Here is a 14,947-nt window from a genome sequence, read left to right as displayed (position 1 = left end):
GCCTTTTTTAACATGAAAAAATTAGTCTTTTCTTTTTCCTTTTTTTTTTTTTTTTTTTAATATAAAGTAGGTCTTTCAAACGAACAAGTTAAAAGATTGCGATCTTTCACTTTGACCATACTGAGATGGCTGATCTTAAAAGTTCCTATAGAATAAATGAATTCAAGTAGAAGGTGATTAATACCATAACCTCTTAGATAGTAACATGATTGCAAAATTTTAATTAGCAGATACTAATTCTACTACTAGTTGCATACTTACAAAATATATATCTCTACAAATAAGTTACAAAGTTAGTTTTAAAATTTGACACTAGATTTAATAACAAGATATTGATTACCGTGAAGGGTTTTTCAATTTAGTACCTACAGTAGAGTTTGTAGAAAGGAGAGATGCTTGGCATCTCCTCCTACATGGACTTTAGCTAAAGTCATATTTGTTGATTTGTTAAGTGCATTGGTTGGTAAAGCTTAAGTTATAACATAAACTAGACAAATATGTTTTTTATTCCCATATTTTATAAGACTCACAATTACCACTCACTTTATTATCCACATATTCCGTATGACCTACCTGTCAACACTTAAAAGCACTACCAAAAGTACTTTAAGTAAGGAAACGTGTGTGAATGTATACTACTGCCCATCCACAAGGCCATGAACATGACCTGATTGCTATGCTATAAAACTATGAAATAGTTGTGAGATGAAATGAAAATTATCCATCTGAGGATAGTCATAAGTGCTTGGGGACTCTAATACATATTTTCTTCCACATGACTTCAGCAAATATAACGCCAACTAGGACAGAAATGCAGAGCATACAAATCCTTGTTATGAAAAGGAATATCAAGAAGGTCTAGGGCAATCTTTCTGATAGGCAAGTTCTTGCCTGATATTTGCAGTTGTTTTAATTCCTCAAGAGAAATTGTAAGTAGTAAACAAACAAAATAGGATATGTAGCTCATTAACGTCCTCAACAAATTTGTGTATAGATCAGTAGGAGTCTATTAATTTCTTCTAGCGAGAGAAAATCTTCTGGTCTTATCGGATTAATTAAAGATGTTACTCTACTCGATCAAATTTTAGACTAACCACATAATAGACAACGTAAGGAGGCCAAGTCAGTTTTTACATGCACAGAGGATCACATTTGTGATTCTACTAAATTTGGAACCTTGGTTTCCCCCCTGCAAAATTCGTCGTTCTTCATTGGATTTTTCCTGTTCTCAAATAGAAATGGGAGAAATTCATAGAAAGATTATGAGCAAGTCTGACTATTGTAAGAACACAGATGTATAATGTTGCTGGATTTTTTCAAATCTGTATTCTGGTTCTGCCAACCCCTATGCATCGAAATAACCAAAGTGAATAGATAAAGAAAAACAAAGACCCTTTATGTTTCTTTTAGTTGTCAGAATTGTGATAATTTCAAACATCTATATGCTAATATGTTATATTTAACAAGTATGATCTCAATCTAATTCTATACTACCATGCTACAGATCTGATGTATGATATTGGTTGATGCAGATCCTTTGGGAGATCAAGTGTATGGATTCGGTTCTGGAAAGCGTGGCCAGCTGGGTATGTCTAATGATGAAGTCAAATTCTTCCTCAGATTACTTTGGGATTGATCGATGTCAAAATCATCAGTATCAATGCAAATGGAGATCATAGTGCAGCATTATCTGGTACATCCCTGTATAATAAATCTTTTACAACTTGTCCAATATCATGGCTTCCAGATTCACCATAAGCAGCAAAGTAGACAGCTCTGATACATGATTATAACCAGCGGCCACATGGGGCTGGGCTGGTGGTCCGCTACATTTTCAAAATTTTCTTGCTTAATACTGGATTTTTTAGAAATTTTTTAATATATACATAGTACATGTATATTTTGCCCCTCTAACATTCCCCCACCCATTTGAAAATCCTGGCCCTGCCACAGACTATAATGGAGAACAACTTGACCTACTTTTGGAATCTTGGGATAACTTCTTGTTAAGAACGATGCACCCCTTAGTTTTTTACATATAAAAAGGGGCCTTTTAGCGCAGAATGGAAAATAAACTTTGCGAAAACTCATGCAGATTAAATCTTACAAGGCATCATGATTATTGTTAAGATTTGGGGTCCATCTTATCAATATCAACCTTATTAAATGGAGAAGTCCAAGATCTTTATAAATTGGTATTTATTTCAGTATTAAACCGATGTGACATAATACATTCCTTAACAGGTCCCCTCAAGATGGTGGCTCATTTGAACAGACCAATTTTGAAATCCATGGGATAACTCTGATATCATATTAAGACTCGGGGTCCATCTTAATAAGGTCAACCTTATTAAATAGAAAACCCAAGATTTTTATAAATTGGTATTTCTTTCGGTATTAAACCGATGTGAGATAACACATCCCTTAACAATTGTCACCTTCATTTGTTTTTGCTGGCACCATTACATTAGCTAGTGGGCATTTGTACACATGGGGAAGAGGGTTTCTCGATGCCTCGGATTTGTATACTCTGCATTATTGTCCTGCAGATTTGTCATTCAATGAGGTTGCTCTAGGATGAAACCATGCTTTGGTGCAAACAAGTATGCAACTTACAATCTCTCTCTCTCTCTCTCTCTCTCTCTCTCTCTCTCTCTCTCTCTCTGTATGCGCGCGCGCGAACACACAAAGGAGAAAGCTAATTGAGGAGTTGCGTGTCCAATGGATATTTGGATACCTTTTGCAGGTTAGAATAAAGTGTGTATGCTTGGCGGCTATCATCATGGAATACTTGGTGATCTTCAGAAAATGGCCTTGAGGAAGCACATTTCTGGTAATGCAAGATGGTAATCTGACTCTTATGCTAACTGAAAGCTTCATTAATAAACTCCATTAACTTTATGCAATAGACTATCACGTGAAAATTGGACATTTAAAGAACCCAAAAGAAGAAAATGGATGTGTGGACCAAGTCTAAACCATCACCAACGTAGAAATAAGAGAAAAAGTTTTTAAAAAAAAAAAAAGGAAAAGGGGGAAAAAGAAAGAAAGAAAAGAGTCTGGCCTTTTAATTAATTATATTAATTGGCATCCATGAATGCTCTTTGAGATGAGATTCGTTGTTCAATTTTTCTTGTCCAATTTGCTATCTGTTGAATTTAAACACCAAAAGAAAGTAATTTTTATTAAGATAAAATTTTACACAATTTTTGATACACACTGAGATCACTAACCTTACTTATTTAGAAATGGAGCACTCACAATATTTCTCTCTTTCACTTACTCCACTCTCTTTTCACTCTCTTTCTCTATACTCTTTTTCTACACTTTCTCTCATCATACACACACGTACATTCAACCAAAACACACGTATATATAGGAAAAATATGGAGATGGAGTTTACTACCTACATTTTTCTAGAGAATTCTACCATTGTTTTCACAATTCTATTCTCTAGATTTTTCATGAATGGTAGTGGTCTTCATTTCCAACAAGTAATGAGTCTCTAAAATATTCTACATGCTTAGTCTAGCAAATTCTAGATATTTAAAGTTGGTGATGATTTCTTCAATTCTCCCCTTCAGCACCAACTTTTCATTTTAACTCTTTTCTTTTTCTTCTCGTCCAACTTTGCCTTGACGAATTTCAAAGCGCTCAATTCTTCACTTAACGCATTTGCTGCTTCAAATATATTTTGCTCTTCTAGGCTTTTCTCAATTTCTTCTTGTAGCTGTTGATCATTCACTTGTATTTCTCAATTAATACCATTTTGTGAATAACTCTGTATCACACTAATCAACTCTTCTTTATCACTCGATATCTTTAGATCTTTGGATTTCTCGGGACTTCGTTGTGCTTCCACAATTTTCTCTAACAATTTTCTTTTGTTTCCTTCAAATTTAGCAGCTCCACCCTTTTCGATGTCTGCTCCAGCCTCTGCGGTGTTTGATCCAGCAGATCTATCCTCTACGGTATCTGTTCTAGTAGATTCACCCTCTATGGTGTTTGCATTTCTTCAAACACTTCTTCTAATTCTGAATCCGGTAGGTCCTCCCTCTGCGGAGTCCACCTTGAAGACTCTTCCTGAACCTCGATCTCCTCTTTTGAGTCATCGATCCAATCTTCTTTTGAGTCATCATCTTCTGACTCATTAACCCAATCATCTTTGTAATCTAATTGATCAAGCAGGACTACCACCAATGCTGATTCATCCTTCACACTCGAGATGAATTTCTTTTTTTGAATCTGCTCAATTGTTGCCGTGGTTGCCTCAGCATTCCATTCTTCTTCACTATTATATTTATCTTGCTCGTTAGCGATAGCTATATTGCTTTCTACTGACTCCTTTTTAAACCAACAATCTCTAGGATAATGACTTTGTTTGCCACATACAAAGCACGTGCCATTAGTTCGTTGATATCCTTGACCTCTTTTGTCACAATTTTGTTGAGCTCCCCTTGTCTGGTAGCTTCCCTCAATCCTAGATTTATCTTCTTTTAATTCTTTATATTTTGTTGACGGGGTCGACCTCTTCTTTCATAACTATATAACGTTTTTTCCTCTTCTTTCTTTGTTGAGACCCCTAACATTTGTTTGGTTAATGCTTCTTGATCGACCAACAAATTTTCTAGATTAACTAATAAGAGTTGCTCGGGCCAACCTTGTACTGTAGAGATAAAACTTCTAAATTCGGGTCTCAATCCATGTATAATTATTCTTTTCATTCGAGACTCCGAAATTTTACTTGAAACATCTAACTCTGAGATTTCACGATAGAGAGATTTAACTTTATTGAAGTATTGACTTACAGTTAATTCTCCTTGAGTGGTCGAGAGAAGCTCGTTCTCCAAAAGCTGCAACCTCAAGTCATTTTTCTTTGAGAATAGTGAGGCCAAAATGTCCTATGCATCATTTGGTATAGTCTTGTCTCTTATATGCTCCAACAATTCTTCTTCAATTGTTGTCTTTATAACAAGCAAAGCCTTACCAACTTTGATTCTCCACTTCTTCAGAGCTCTGACCTCCTTTGGCGGTGTCACTTCACTTCCGCCAACTACCTCCCACAGGTCTTGCCCTTGGAGATATAACTCCATGCAAGTTTTCCATGTGGTGTAATTCTGATTATTGAGCTTCTTCACTCCGCTTACTGCTTGTAGATCGCTCATCATGGCTTGATTTATCTCCTCGTAATCAAGCAAACTTTACAAAAGCTTCACAAACTCCTTTTGTGTACGAACTCAAGAAGTTCAAAAAAAATTTTCCCCGACCGCCTTGCTCTGATACCACTTTGTTGAATTTAAACACCAAAACAAAGTAATTTTTATTGATAAGATAAAATTTTACACAATTTTTGATACACACTGAGATGACTAACCTCACTTATTTAGAAATGGAGCACTCACAATATTTCTCTATTTCACTTACTACACTCTCTTTCTCTATACTCTTTTTCTACACTTTCTCTCATCATAAACACACGTACATTCAACCAACACACACACATATATATAGGCAAAATATGGAGGTGGAGTTTACTACCTATATTTTTCTAGAGAATTCTACCATTGTCTTCACTATTCTATTCTCTAGATTTTTCATGAATGGTAGTGGTCTTCATTTCCAACAAGTAATGAGTCTCTAGAATACTCTACATGTTTAGTCTAGCAAATTCTAGATATTTAAAGTTGGTGATGATTTCTTTACTGTCCACTTAATTAATTATTAACACATCATTTTTAAGTTAACATGCTATCAATTTGGTGGTTTAAAGGTGAAGTTAATGAGTTGGAGAAGAAAAATTGGACAGCAGATCTCAACTCATGCTTTTTACTATACTTGATCCATGAGTTTCAAAGAATTTTATTCAACAGGGAATGGATCAGTAATGGCACAGAAGTTCTACATATTGCTTAGTCTAGCAAATTCTTTGAAGTTGACTTAGTTTTCCATTTTCCAAATATACAGGGAACGGATCAGTAATGACATTGGGTTGGGGCGAACATGGCCAGCTTGGCTTGGGGGATACTGTTGATCAAACCGACCCTCAGGTGGTGAGCTTAGGTCATAACCGAGCCGAGGAACATGCCATATCCAGAGTCTATTGTGGTAGTGGGTTTTCCTTTGTTTTAAGGACATATGATGGGTATTCTCAAATTAGATAAGCAAAATCAAGGAATTAAGATTTAAGATTTGCCATCTAACTATCTGCCTCAGCTCTTAGGAAGAGATTCTTTGAAATTGGCGATTCTAAAACAATTCTCTTGAAAATATGTGCTTTAAGCTTGGGAAGTTGCAACTTGAAAGCCTTGTTTGTTTTCTGTTGTATACTATTTGATGGAGAGGGAAAGTAAACAATTGATACTTATCTGTGCGGATTATCCGTGAACTTCGTCTCTATGGCACAAAACATTTGGTGAAGCTAAAACAACTCTCTTGGCCTTAAGCTAACAACTGCGAATCAAAAGTGGAGGGCTGGAAGCCCAAACATGTTTGGTGCAGAGGATACTGCTGCGCGGGATAATGAACAAGATTTATTTAGAACCGTCGAGTCGAGCATAATAAGCGTAAGACGTTTGTATATACCTGTTTAATGTCAACTGAGAACTTTTCGTTGTCTATGCTTGAAACTGTAATTTTGATCTTTCAGAATTCACTCCTTATAGATTAGCTTTTCGAAGGAGATTGAGTTGTGAGCCTTTGTTTTGCACGGTGCAGTAAATTTTCAGTAACCTTTTCCATTCCGAATCACATTACATGTACATGGGGGTTGCCAGGCATTTTGACAGTATGCCAGGCAGCAACCAATCATTGGTTTGTTTAAATCTGTTTTTGTCCAACATCTAATAGAATGCCGCCACCTGACATTCTGCCTGGCAAACCACCTTGTACAAAGGGCTTAACTCTTCTGTTCGTCTTTCATTGGCCAAAATAGGCGCTCTATTTTTACAGAATGTAGTAAAGTGGGTGAATTTTTGCCATAAAGGACGAATCCATATAAAAGAATAGATTGAATTACAAGGGATGCAAAGCATGTATAAATGGTTACATACAAGATATAAAAGGGAAATGAACGACGACAAATTTTGTCGAAACCCAGTCGGTAGAATGGTGCTCATACTTCGTGCATTCATGTGATAATAAGAAGGTTGTTTTCATATCGACCATTATGAGTGATGGGGCGCAGAGGATCAACTTTCCATATGCCATCGACGATAAACTTAATCTGCAAATGTCATAGGTACACATGAATGTCCAAAAACAAAGACCACCATAGGCGAGGAGTGAACATGAACCAACCTCGTATCTACCAGGATACAACTTCAGGTACACAGAAAAGATGCCTGTTTTCGATTTCTCCATCTTTCTCTGCAATTCAATACTGCATTCATTCTACCAATCAAGAATCCAAAAATTGTATTAAAATGTTTGCAAGCTAATTTTCATGTTTTTCTCTTCTACGGTCACCTAGATAGAGAAACTCGTCAACAAAATTCCAAGCACTTGAATCCATACAATGCAAAAAGAAAATTTCTATTATACATTGTAGAAAATACCTCACCTGAGTTGTCCAACCGTCAAATGTGCCAGCTAAGAGAACCTCTGAAGCTGACTTTGGCCAAACTATGCACACGGTACGAAGAAGTTGCAAAGCTTTACGAGCTACGTCTATCCTCTTCTGCTTCTCTTCCAATATCTTTTGCGCGTCACTGCAATTTTATGGCAGAGGTATTACTATTATGGATAAACCTTAATCCTCCGAGAAACTAACAACACAGACTTATAGTAGTGTTTCGCCCTCAATGATAGAACTATTTTCACTCACTCCTGCAACTTTTCCACTGTAATGAGGGGAATACACAGTGTTTTGCACACCCTCCAGGCCTTCTCTCACGGAAATTGGCCCCCTCATATTCCTTTATATAGCATAGGAAACTGGGGAAACTAATACAAAATATGATGCCCAACAATGACAAAGGGCTAATGAAGTAAACATCTGGGATCCACAGTGTCTAGTTAGGCAAATTGCTGAAGAGATAAATTTCATTAGATGAATAAGATAACATACATTATTGCTAATGTCACTTTCCCCTCTAATACAGCTAGCTTGGCTCGAATTGAACGTAATCTTTCCTGGGAATTCATGAGCTCATTCTCCCGGAACTCCCATGCATCGGAAACCTTCTGCAAGTCACTAGAGGATCTTCCAGCAACCTGATGATGATATAGACATTGATTGAAAAAGGCATAATAGAGCATTTTACAGGTAAGTAGAAAAAATTGATCTGCTTTTCTTTAACTGCAAACTGTCTGCTACAATGTAGTCTATATGGAATGCTTATTCCTTCAATAACTAGTTTTCTTAGTCATCTTATTTTCCTTTTGGACTAGATTTACAGAGAAAAACAATTGATTCATTCCTCACAAAGATATGGCAAATATGCTCATAATAAAGTTCCTTTTTAATTCAATTGACTATTGTGCACGCACAAATTCTAGGCATTCAACAAATCAAGGTAAAAAGAAGCATAGACATGCGAATCACAGAAATCAGGCATGCTTACCTCTTTTGCTATATACCCTTCTTTCTTAGACCTCAAGAACTGAAGAGCTGTGGTTAGTTCCAGTTCCATATTCTCAAGTCGTGTTTGCACTTGATTTTGATTGCTCCCTTTGTGACAATCCAAAGTTTCAGCATACTCCTCTGCAGCTATTATTCTTTCATTAATAGAAGCTTTATCTCTTTCCACTTGATTTTCACTCAAAAAAATGTCAGCAGCTGCACATTTCTGGGAGTTAAACACGCTGATAATCAAAGTCTGAAATATAAAACATCATAAATGACTAGAAATGTAAAACCAGGTACCTTCAAAATGTGTATCTCGGAAGCCTGTTAGCCGACTGCTCCAAGTTCTCCACATTTCTGGCTCATTAGATGGGCTAATCATTCCACCCGGATTAGCCAATTTGCCTTTGTGGGCAAACTCTGATGTAAGTCTGATGTATTTTCCAGGATCAGCAATGTCTTTTACAGTTTAAGAACACCATATAGCGTGTTACAAATGCAGAAAAACAAAATAAAGTCAGATGAATAGATAAGTAACAATTGCACGTATAATTACGAGAAAATCCAACCTTCTGTATTCTCCTGTATCTCTTTCGGGGTACCAAATCCATGCCAATCCAATCACATAAAACGATTTAATAAGCAAACGCAAGTTAGTTCAAATTCAATAAAACTCACCCACATCTACGGAGGTTCCGACATGTCTGCTCTCTCTTTCATCTTTACCTGAAGCAAAAGTTCCGAATTCATAGTTCTCCAGATTAATTCCAAAATCTGCATTCCTCTTTTTCTCCAATCTACCCAATATACCCTCAATCCCAGCATCTTCCTCAGCCCCGATTTCCCTGGGACCGGAAAGAAATAAAATTCTGAATAAGTACTATTTCCAATAAATTTATTATGCTTACAATTGATGAAGGTGAAGGATTGTATGGCCAAAAGTGTTCAACATCTATAATTATACGACTAGTTTTTAACGAAACCGTTCCACGAAAATTCAATGAAATGAAGTAAATACATCCACAGAGACTATTCTACTACTTATAAGTGATAACATCAACACTCAAATCTTAAACTACTAAATAAGCTAATAGCAGAGAACAAAATTTGGGAGCCAATATCGACTCATTACTCGCATGAAAAACAAAGACAAACCAAAAATATATGAAGCACATTATCAAGATAACTTCCAAAATAAAAACCTCACAGTGATATACCCGAGGACGACGAAGGCAGCTGATAATTAGCATCAATTTCTCCCAAAGAAGAACTCTCGCTACAACTCTCAACTCTACTCTGAAGCTCCTCAATCTTAAAATCTGCATCTTCATCAACATTTTCACCCTCCCAACCGAGAGAATACCGCCCACATTTCTTCTTTATAGCCTCCACCAAATCCATTCTTCCAGCTTTGAGCAACTCTTCCTTTGTCGGAAACATTGACGGCTTCTCCGATTTATCCATAAACTCCATTATTTCCGCCTCCAATTCTGCGTCTCCATCACTCTCTTTATTACGCCAAAAGCACCTAAAACTCTGGTTACTACCTTCAATTTTCCTCAACCTTTTCACTTCAAGAAATCGCATAGAACGGCTAAAATTTGCAGCTTTTAAGTACCTTCGAAGCCTTCTTTTCTGATTGTATACACAAAATTGAGAAGGTGTCACTAGATAATTCAAATGCAATAAGGGGTGATGGGAATTCGTAACGTGTGCACGAGTTGTGATGAGCGTAAACATCGTTCACGAAACGTGAATTAAAGAGGCAGGCTGCAAAAAATTGGAGAGAGAGTGATTAGAGATGAAGCAACGAACAATATCGTAGCGTGCATTAATGAAGGATGACGTATGTGTATGTATGCAATTAATTAATTATTGCTTAATCTACATCTTTAAATAAAATAATTACAGTAATGCTATATACCCGTTGGAGTTGTCACGGAGCTAAGTAGCATTACTGAAAAAATTTAGGATAGAAAGATTCTTTTTACCTAAGATGAAGGAAATAAAATTTAAGGTAGCGTTTGGGAAAAGAAAAATCTATCTTTCTTGACGTATAATTTAAAAGAGATTATCTATTACCATTGTATCCTTTAAATGCCATTAAATTTTGGGGAGTCGTTCCCTTGCGTTGTTAAGAAGACTTAGGCTTTTATCTCAAAAAGTTAACGTTATCAAGCAGAGAAATTGAAGTCTTTTTTTGTTGGTTAACATTTTCATCTTTATTTCACGTGAGATTGTCTTTAACATACCTCTAAATATGGTGGCTCGCCTGAGGAAACTAATTTTGAAATCTACATCTCAATAGAGTCTTAATCGGTTCAAATTGATCGTCGAAACTTAATGAAACCTGATACCATAAAGAGATTTAGACTAAGAAAATGAGAGAATAAATGACCACCAAATCTTGAAATGCCTCTAAACCTCGGCAAACTCGATTAGGTTATTAACTTAGAGAACCAAATTTGAGCAGCAAAAAGCCTTCTCTATTAGGTTATTTCTATTAAACTCATTGTTTCTTGAAGTGGCATATATTGGAATAAATGCAATAAAAAAAGTTTGGAAATATACAACTTGAGATGAATTTGACAGAAATGACTCGATTTGATTTATACTTTTTAATCTCGATCGAAGCACAAATGTGGTCTAAAGGTTGGAAAAACGTGTAGGAAATCTAAAACTTTGCAGGGTCTTTCCAATTGAATTACACTATATACATAAATTATATTAATTAGTACTTTGCGTGGGGTATTGGGTACATATAGAGACAGGTTGGTGTGGATAAAATTGGTCAATATTTGGATTTGGATTGGGGAAGAAAAGGGGTAAAGTGACTTGATATTTCCTTGTCTTTTCTTAGATATTTATAGTTCTCAAGAAAATATTGACTTATGTGGACCATATTTCATTGGCATAAGACATTTTCGTGAACCTCGTGTTACTTTTCCCCGCTCAAGTACGAATTTGATATGTCTTCCTTTATTTTAAAAAAGGTTCAACCCAATTTTGAGGACTCCTACCGTCCCGTCTCTAAATCGTTGTGAGGGAGGTAAATCGCAGGATGTGTCCCAACAGGCTAGGGAACAAGAGCTATCTATACACTGCGCCTACAAAGAGTCCAATTTCATGTATCAGGAATCGAACCCCCACATTGCAACTGCCAGTAAAGTGTGAGATAACATCACTCATGTCTTTTACACCACTTGGTTATGCCCTGGGGGCGCCTCCCTTATTTTGACTACATTAGGAACACTTCGCCTTTCAATTCCTTTAAACCCATCAAACTCATCCTCGTTGACAAAGGATTTTTCAAAGAGGAGATTCATTGTGATTGTTACGGATTCACCAAAGTTATAATAGCTCAAGTTAAGGAAATTTTGGTTAAACATATTAATAATTCAAGTTGTTAAAAAAAAAAAAAAAAATAAATAAACAGAAAAAAAGAAGACTTCTGTAAATTTGAATAAAAAATACACTGCAAATAAATCTGCAAGTTTTAAAACAAAACAGGATATGTAGGGTTCTTCACATATGTAACTCAGATTTTCTACTTATCCAGATTTACTGGATTTAGTTAAGAAACTAATATTACCAAAATTCTTTTAGCGTATCCTTAAATTAAGCAAAATTATATTCTAAAATGATTACGATATGAAAATTGACGGGTTAATCTATAGTCGACATGAACTACATAGATACAAGGACAAACTGGAGGCCATTTGAAAGGTGCAATCGCACATTTCCCATAATTATAGGGGCATCATACACATGTAAGTGTTATGTTTTGTTAATTTTAAGAACTTTTTTGTTGAAAGATTTTTTATTTTTATAAAGTTAAAGGGCACCACCTATAAGAGGGGGGAAAAAAAACTATTATCCAACTTGCATAGTATAGTCCATTTAAAATCACATATAAAAATGTTATCTGTATATATTTGTGCCCGATAATTATAGAGACGTCATACACATATAAGTGTGAGTAATGTTACTGCAGTAGTCATATTATGTCTCAGTTTGTTATTGAAACATTAGCTTGTTAGTTCAAGCAACAAAATTACATGTAATTAGTGCCTCAAATAATAAGTTGACACATAGATGTCACGTATAGCGACCACTGCAGTCACCCCGCTACAAATAATATTATTCAATAAGTGTTATATTTTTATATTTATGGTTGTTAATTTTAAGAACTTTTTGTTGAAATGAATGTTTTTATAGAGGGAGGGAGGGAATCGAACCCACATAGCATAGTCCATTAATAATCTACACCCAATAAATAAGCAAAAGAAAAAAAATTGATATGTCGACTAAAATATTGAAAAATTGTAAAGAAAAACAATATTGTAAGGAATTTCTACAATTAATAATTTATGTAGTCATATCTAGCTAAAAATTTTTGGCATTTTGTGGAATGAATGAGAGGCTTTTGAGGATAGTAATGTGAATTCTTTAGGACTAATTGAAATGATTGAAAAGTGGCATCCTGTAATGAATATTTATGACATATAGAAAATTATGGTGTTCGATCGATATTATTATCTTGGGCATAAAATTCAGAATAAATGGATTATATCTTTGGCTTTTGAAATCAAAAGCACAATTATTAAGAAAATCAAAGAAGCAAAATATTTTTTTTGATACTTGATTGTACTCTTGATGTAAGTCACAAAGAATAAATGTCATTGATATTAAAATGTGTATATGTTTCTAATAAACCAATTAGAATACAAGAATAATTTGTGAATTTCTTAGAAGTGGATGATACGACTGGACACTTTTTTTTTTTTTTTTTTTTTGAAAGAATTACAAAATGCTCTAGCAGCGCTTAATCTTGACATTAACGATGTAAGATGACAATGATATGATAATGGCCCTAAATAAAAGGCACCAATGTATTAAAAAGAAAAAAAGAAAAAAACTTAAATACTAAACCAAGAAATCTTATACGATATGTGGATGCCATAGTCTTAATTAACATTTAGTGATGTTAACGCAAAATAATCTTTTGGAGATATATAGTATTTATAACTAGTTTTTTAATTAAAAAAGACATGAAATTTTTTGAAAAACAATGTTAAAATTAATGTTAAACCATTGTCAGATACACGGTGGAAAGTCATGTTGAAGCTATTAGATTTCAATTTTTTCTAGGTCTTATACGATATGTGGATGCCATAGTCTTAATTAACATTTAGTGATGTTAACGCAAAATAATCTTTTGGAGATATATAGTATTTATAACTAGTTTTTTAATTAAAAAAGACATGAAATTTTTTGAAAAACAATGTTAAAATTAATGTTAAACCATTGTCAGATACACGGTGGAAAGTCATGTTGAAGCTATTAGATTTCAATTTTTTCTAGGAGAAGTTTAACTTGAATTAGCTATAAATGAAAATGCCAATGATAATGACATGAGGTGTCAATCAAATGATTTAGCAGTCCTCTATGTTGGGAATTTTGAATTTTTGGTAGCTACAATTATATGGTGTGAGATATTTTATGATGTTAAGCCCTCGTTTTGGCCCCATTAAATTACATTTCATTACATTTTATTTTTTTCTCTCCTATTTTCAATCATACAATTTTTTATAAAATAATATTACACGTAAATCGAAATTTTTTTCTTCTTTTTCAACCACTCATTTTTCAAAAAAATACTATTCCTCTTATTTTCATTACCCAAAAATGGGGATCAAACCGGGGCTTAATTAGCAAACACTTACAATTTAATAATATTCTTATTGATATTTCTATTGAGGAAGTGCAAGGGTTGGATGATTTCTTTAAAAGACATTGGGAAATTGGGTTCAGTGATACCACAAATACTGCCATTGAAATGAAAATTTCTTCGATGTTTTAGGTAAAACGTTCGTAAAAAGAAATATTTTGATGAAAATGCCACTGTGATATATATATAATTAATTGTGTATAAATGCTATTTTAAAGTTAAGCCTCAAATTAAAGTGATCTAATAAATAATTAAGTAATTGGGCTTATGACTAAATAAAGTGTGGATCAGATTATATGTATAAATACTAAATTTCTTTATAATTGTATTTCATGATAGGTGAAATACATATGAAAACTATATATAGGGTTATGATTCCCAATTCATATGCAATTTCTCATTCTTTGTGTCATCCCATCAACTAGGGTTGAACAACGAAACCATCAAACTGTAAAATCGAATTAAAACCATTGGTTTGATTCCATGTGGATCCGTCAACGTTTTAATTTTGAACCAAACCAAATCGCTTCGAAGTGGTTTGTGTTAGGTTTCAATCCTTACAAATCGTCAAACCATTTACAAAAAATAAAAAATAAGAATATAAAAATAAATTAGTCTGAATTTTATTTAATCCAATTAAAACTTAAAACATT

At 34.4% G+C, this 14,947-nt stretch overlaps 1 protein-coding gene and 1 long non-coding RNA gene across 6 annotated transcripts; one reads left to right on the top strand and one right to left on the bottom strand.

Annotated features, from left to right (window-relative positions):
* Positions 1-132: 132 nt before the first annotated feature.
* Positions 133-6,737, top strand: LOC111398897. 3 transcript variants are annotated; one of them, XR_002703444.1, is made up of 5 exons: positions 133-1,693; positions 2,245-2,340; positions 2,472-2,603; positions 2,747-2,833; positions 5,965-6,737. It is a non-coding gene; the product is annotated as an uncharacterized LOC111398897 (long non-coding RNA). The 3 variants fall into 3 exon arrangements; XR_002703445.1 differs by lacking the exon at positions 2,245-2,340 and having other exon boundaries at positions 1,427-1,693; XR_002703443.1 differs by lacking the exon at positions 2,245-2,340 and having other exon boundaries at positions 1,452-1,693; positions 2,550-2,603.
* Positions 6,738-6,952: 215 nt separating this feature from the next.
* Positions 6,953-10,384, bottom strand: LOC111398896 (protein PTST homolog 2, chloroplastic-like). 3 transcript variants are annotated; one of them, XM_023026054.1, is made up of 8 exons: positions 9,771-10,384; positions 9,242-9,408; positions 8,864-9,022; positions 8,562-8,776; positions 8,066-8,211; positions 7,559-7,706; positions 7,297-7,389; positions 6,953-7,222 (listed from the first exon to the last, which is right to left on the bottom strand). In XM_023026054.1, the coding sequence occupies exons 1-8, from the start codon at positions 10,301-10,303 to the stop codon at positions 7,127-7,129; spliced, it is 1,557 nt and encodes a 518-aa protein (XP_022881822.1). In that variant the 5' UTR covers positions 10,304-10,384; the 3' UTR covers positions 6,953-7,126. The 3 variants fall into 3 exon arrangements, with proteins under 3 accessions (XP_022881822.1, XP_022881823.1, XP_022881824.1); XM_023026055.1 differs by having other exon boundaries at positions 7,297-7,365; XM_023026056.1 differs by lacking the exon at positions 6,953-7,222 and having other exon boundaries at positions 7,288-7,378.
* Positions 10,385-14,947: the final 4,563 nt, after the last annotated feature.

The sequence above is a fragment of the Olea europaea genome, chromosome 8 (assembly GCF_002742605.1).
Source record: "Olea europaea var. sylvestris chromosome 8, O_europaea_v1, whole genome shotgun sequence".
NCBI lineage: Eukaryota > Viridiplantae > Streptophyta > Magnoliopsida > Lamiales > Oleaceae > Olea > Olea europaea.
The sequence above is the reverse complement of the archived record's forward strand: the minus strand, read 5'-3'. Positions and strand labels throughout refer to the sequence as shown.

Excerpts from the sequence above, each read along its gene's own strand:
- LOC111398896 (XM_023026054.1), bottom strand. The coding sequence starts at position 10,303 with ATGTTTACGCTCATCACAACTCGTGCACACGTTACGAATTCCCATCAC. Across the intron at positions 9,023-9,241 it reads CGGAACCTCCGTAGATGTGG|ACATTGCTGATCCTGGAAAA; the intron begins GTGAGTTTTATT and ends AAACTGTAAAAG. Across the intron at positions 7,223-7,296 it reads TGTATCCTGGTAGATACGAG|ATTAAGTTTATCGTCGATGG; the intron begins GTTGGTTCATGT and ends TGACATTTGCAG.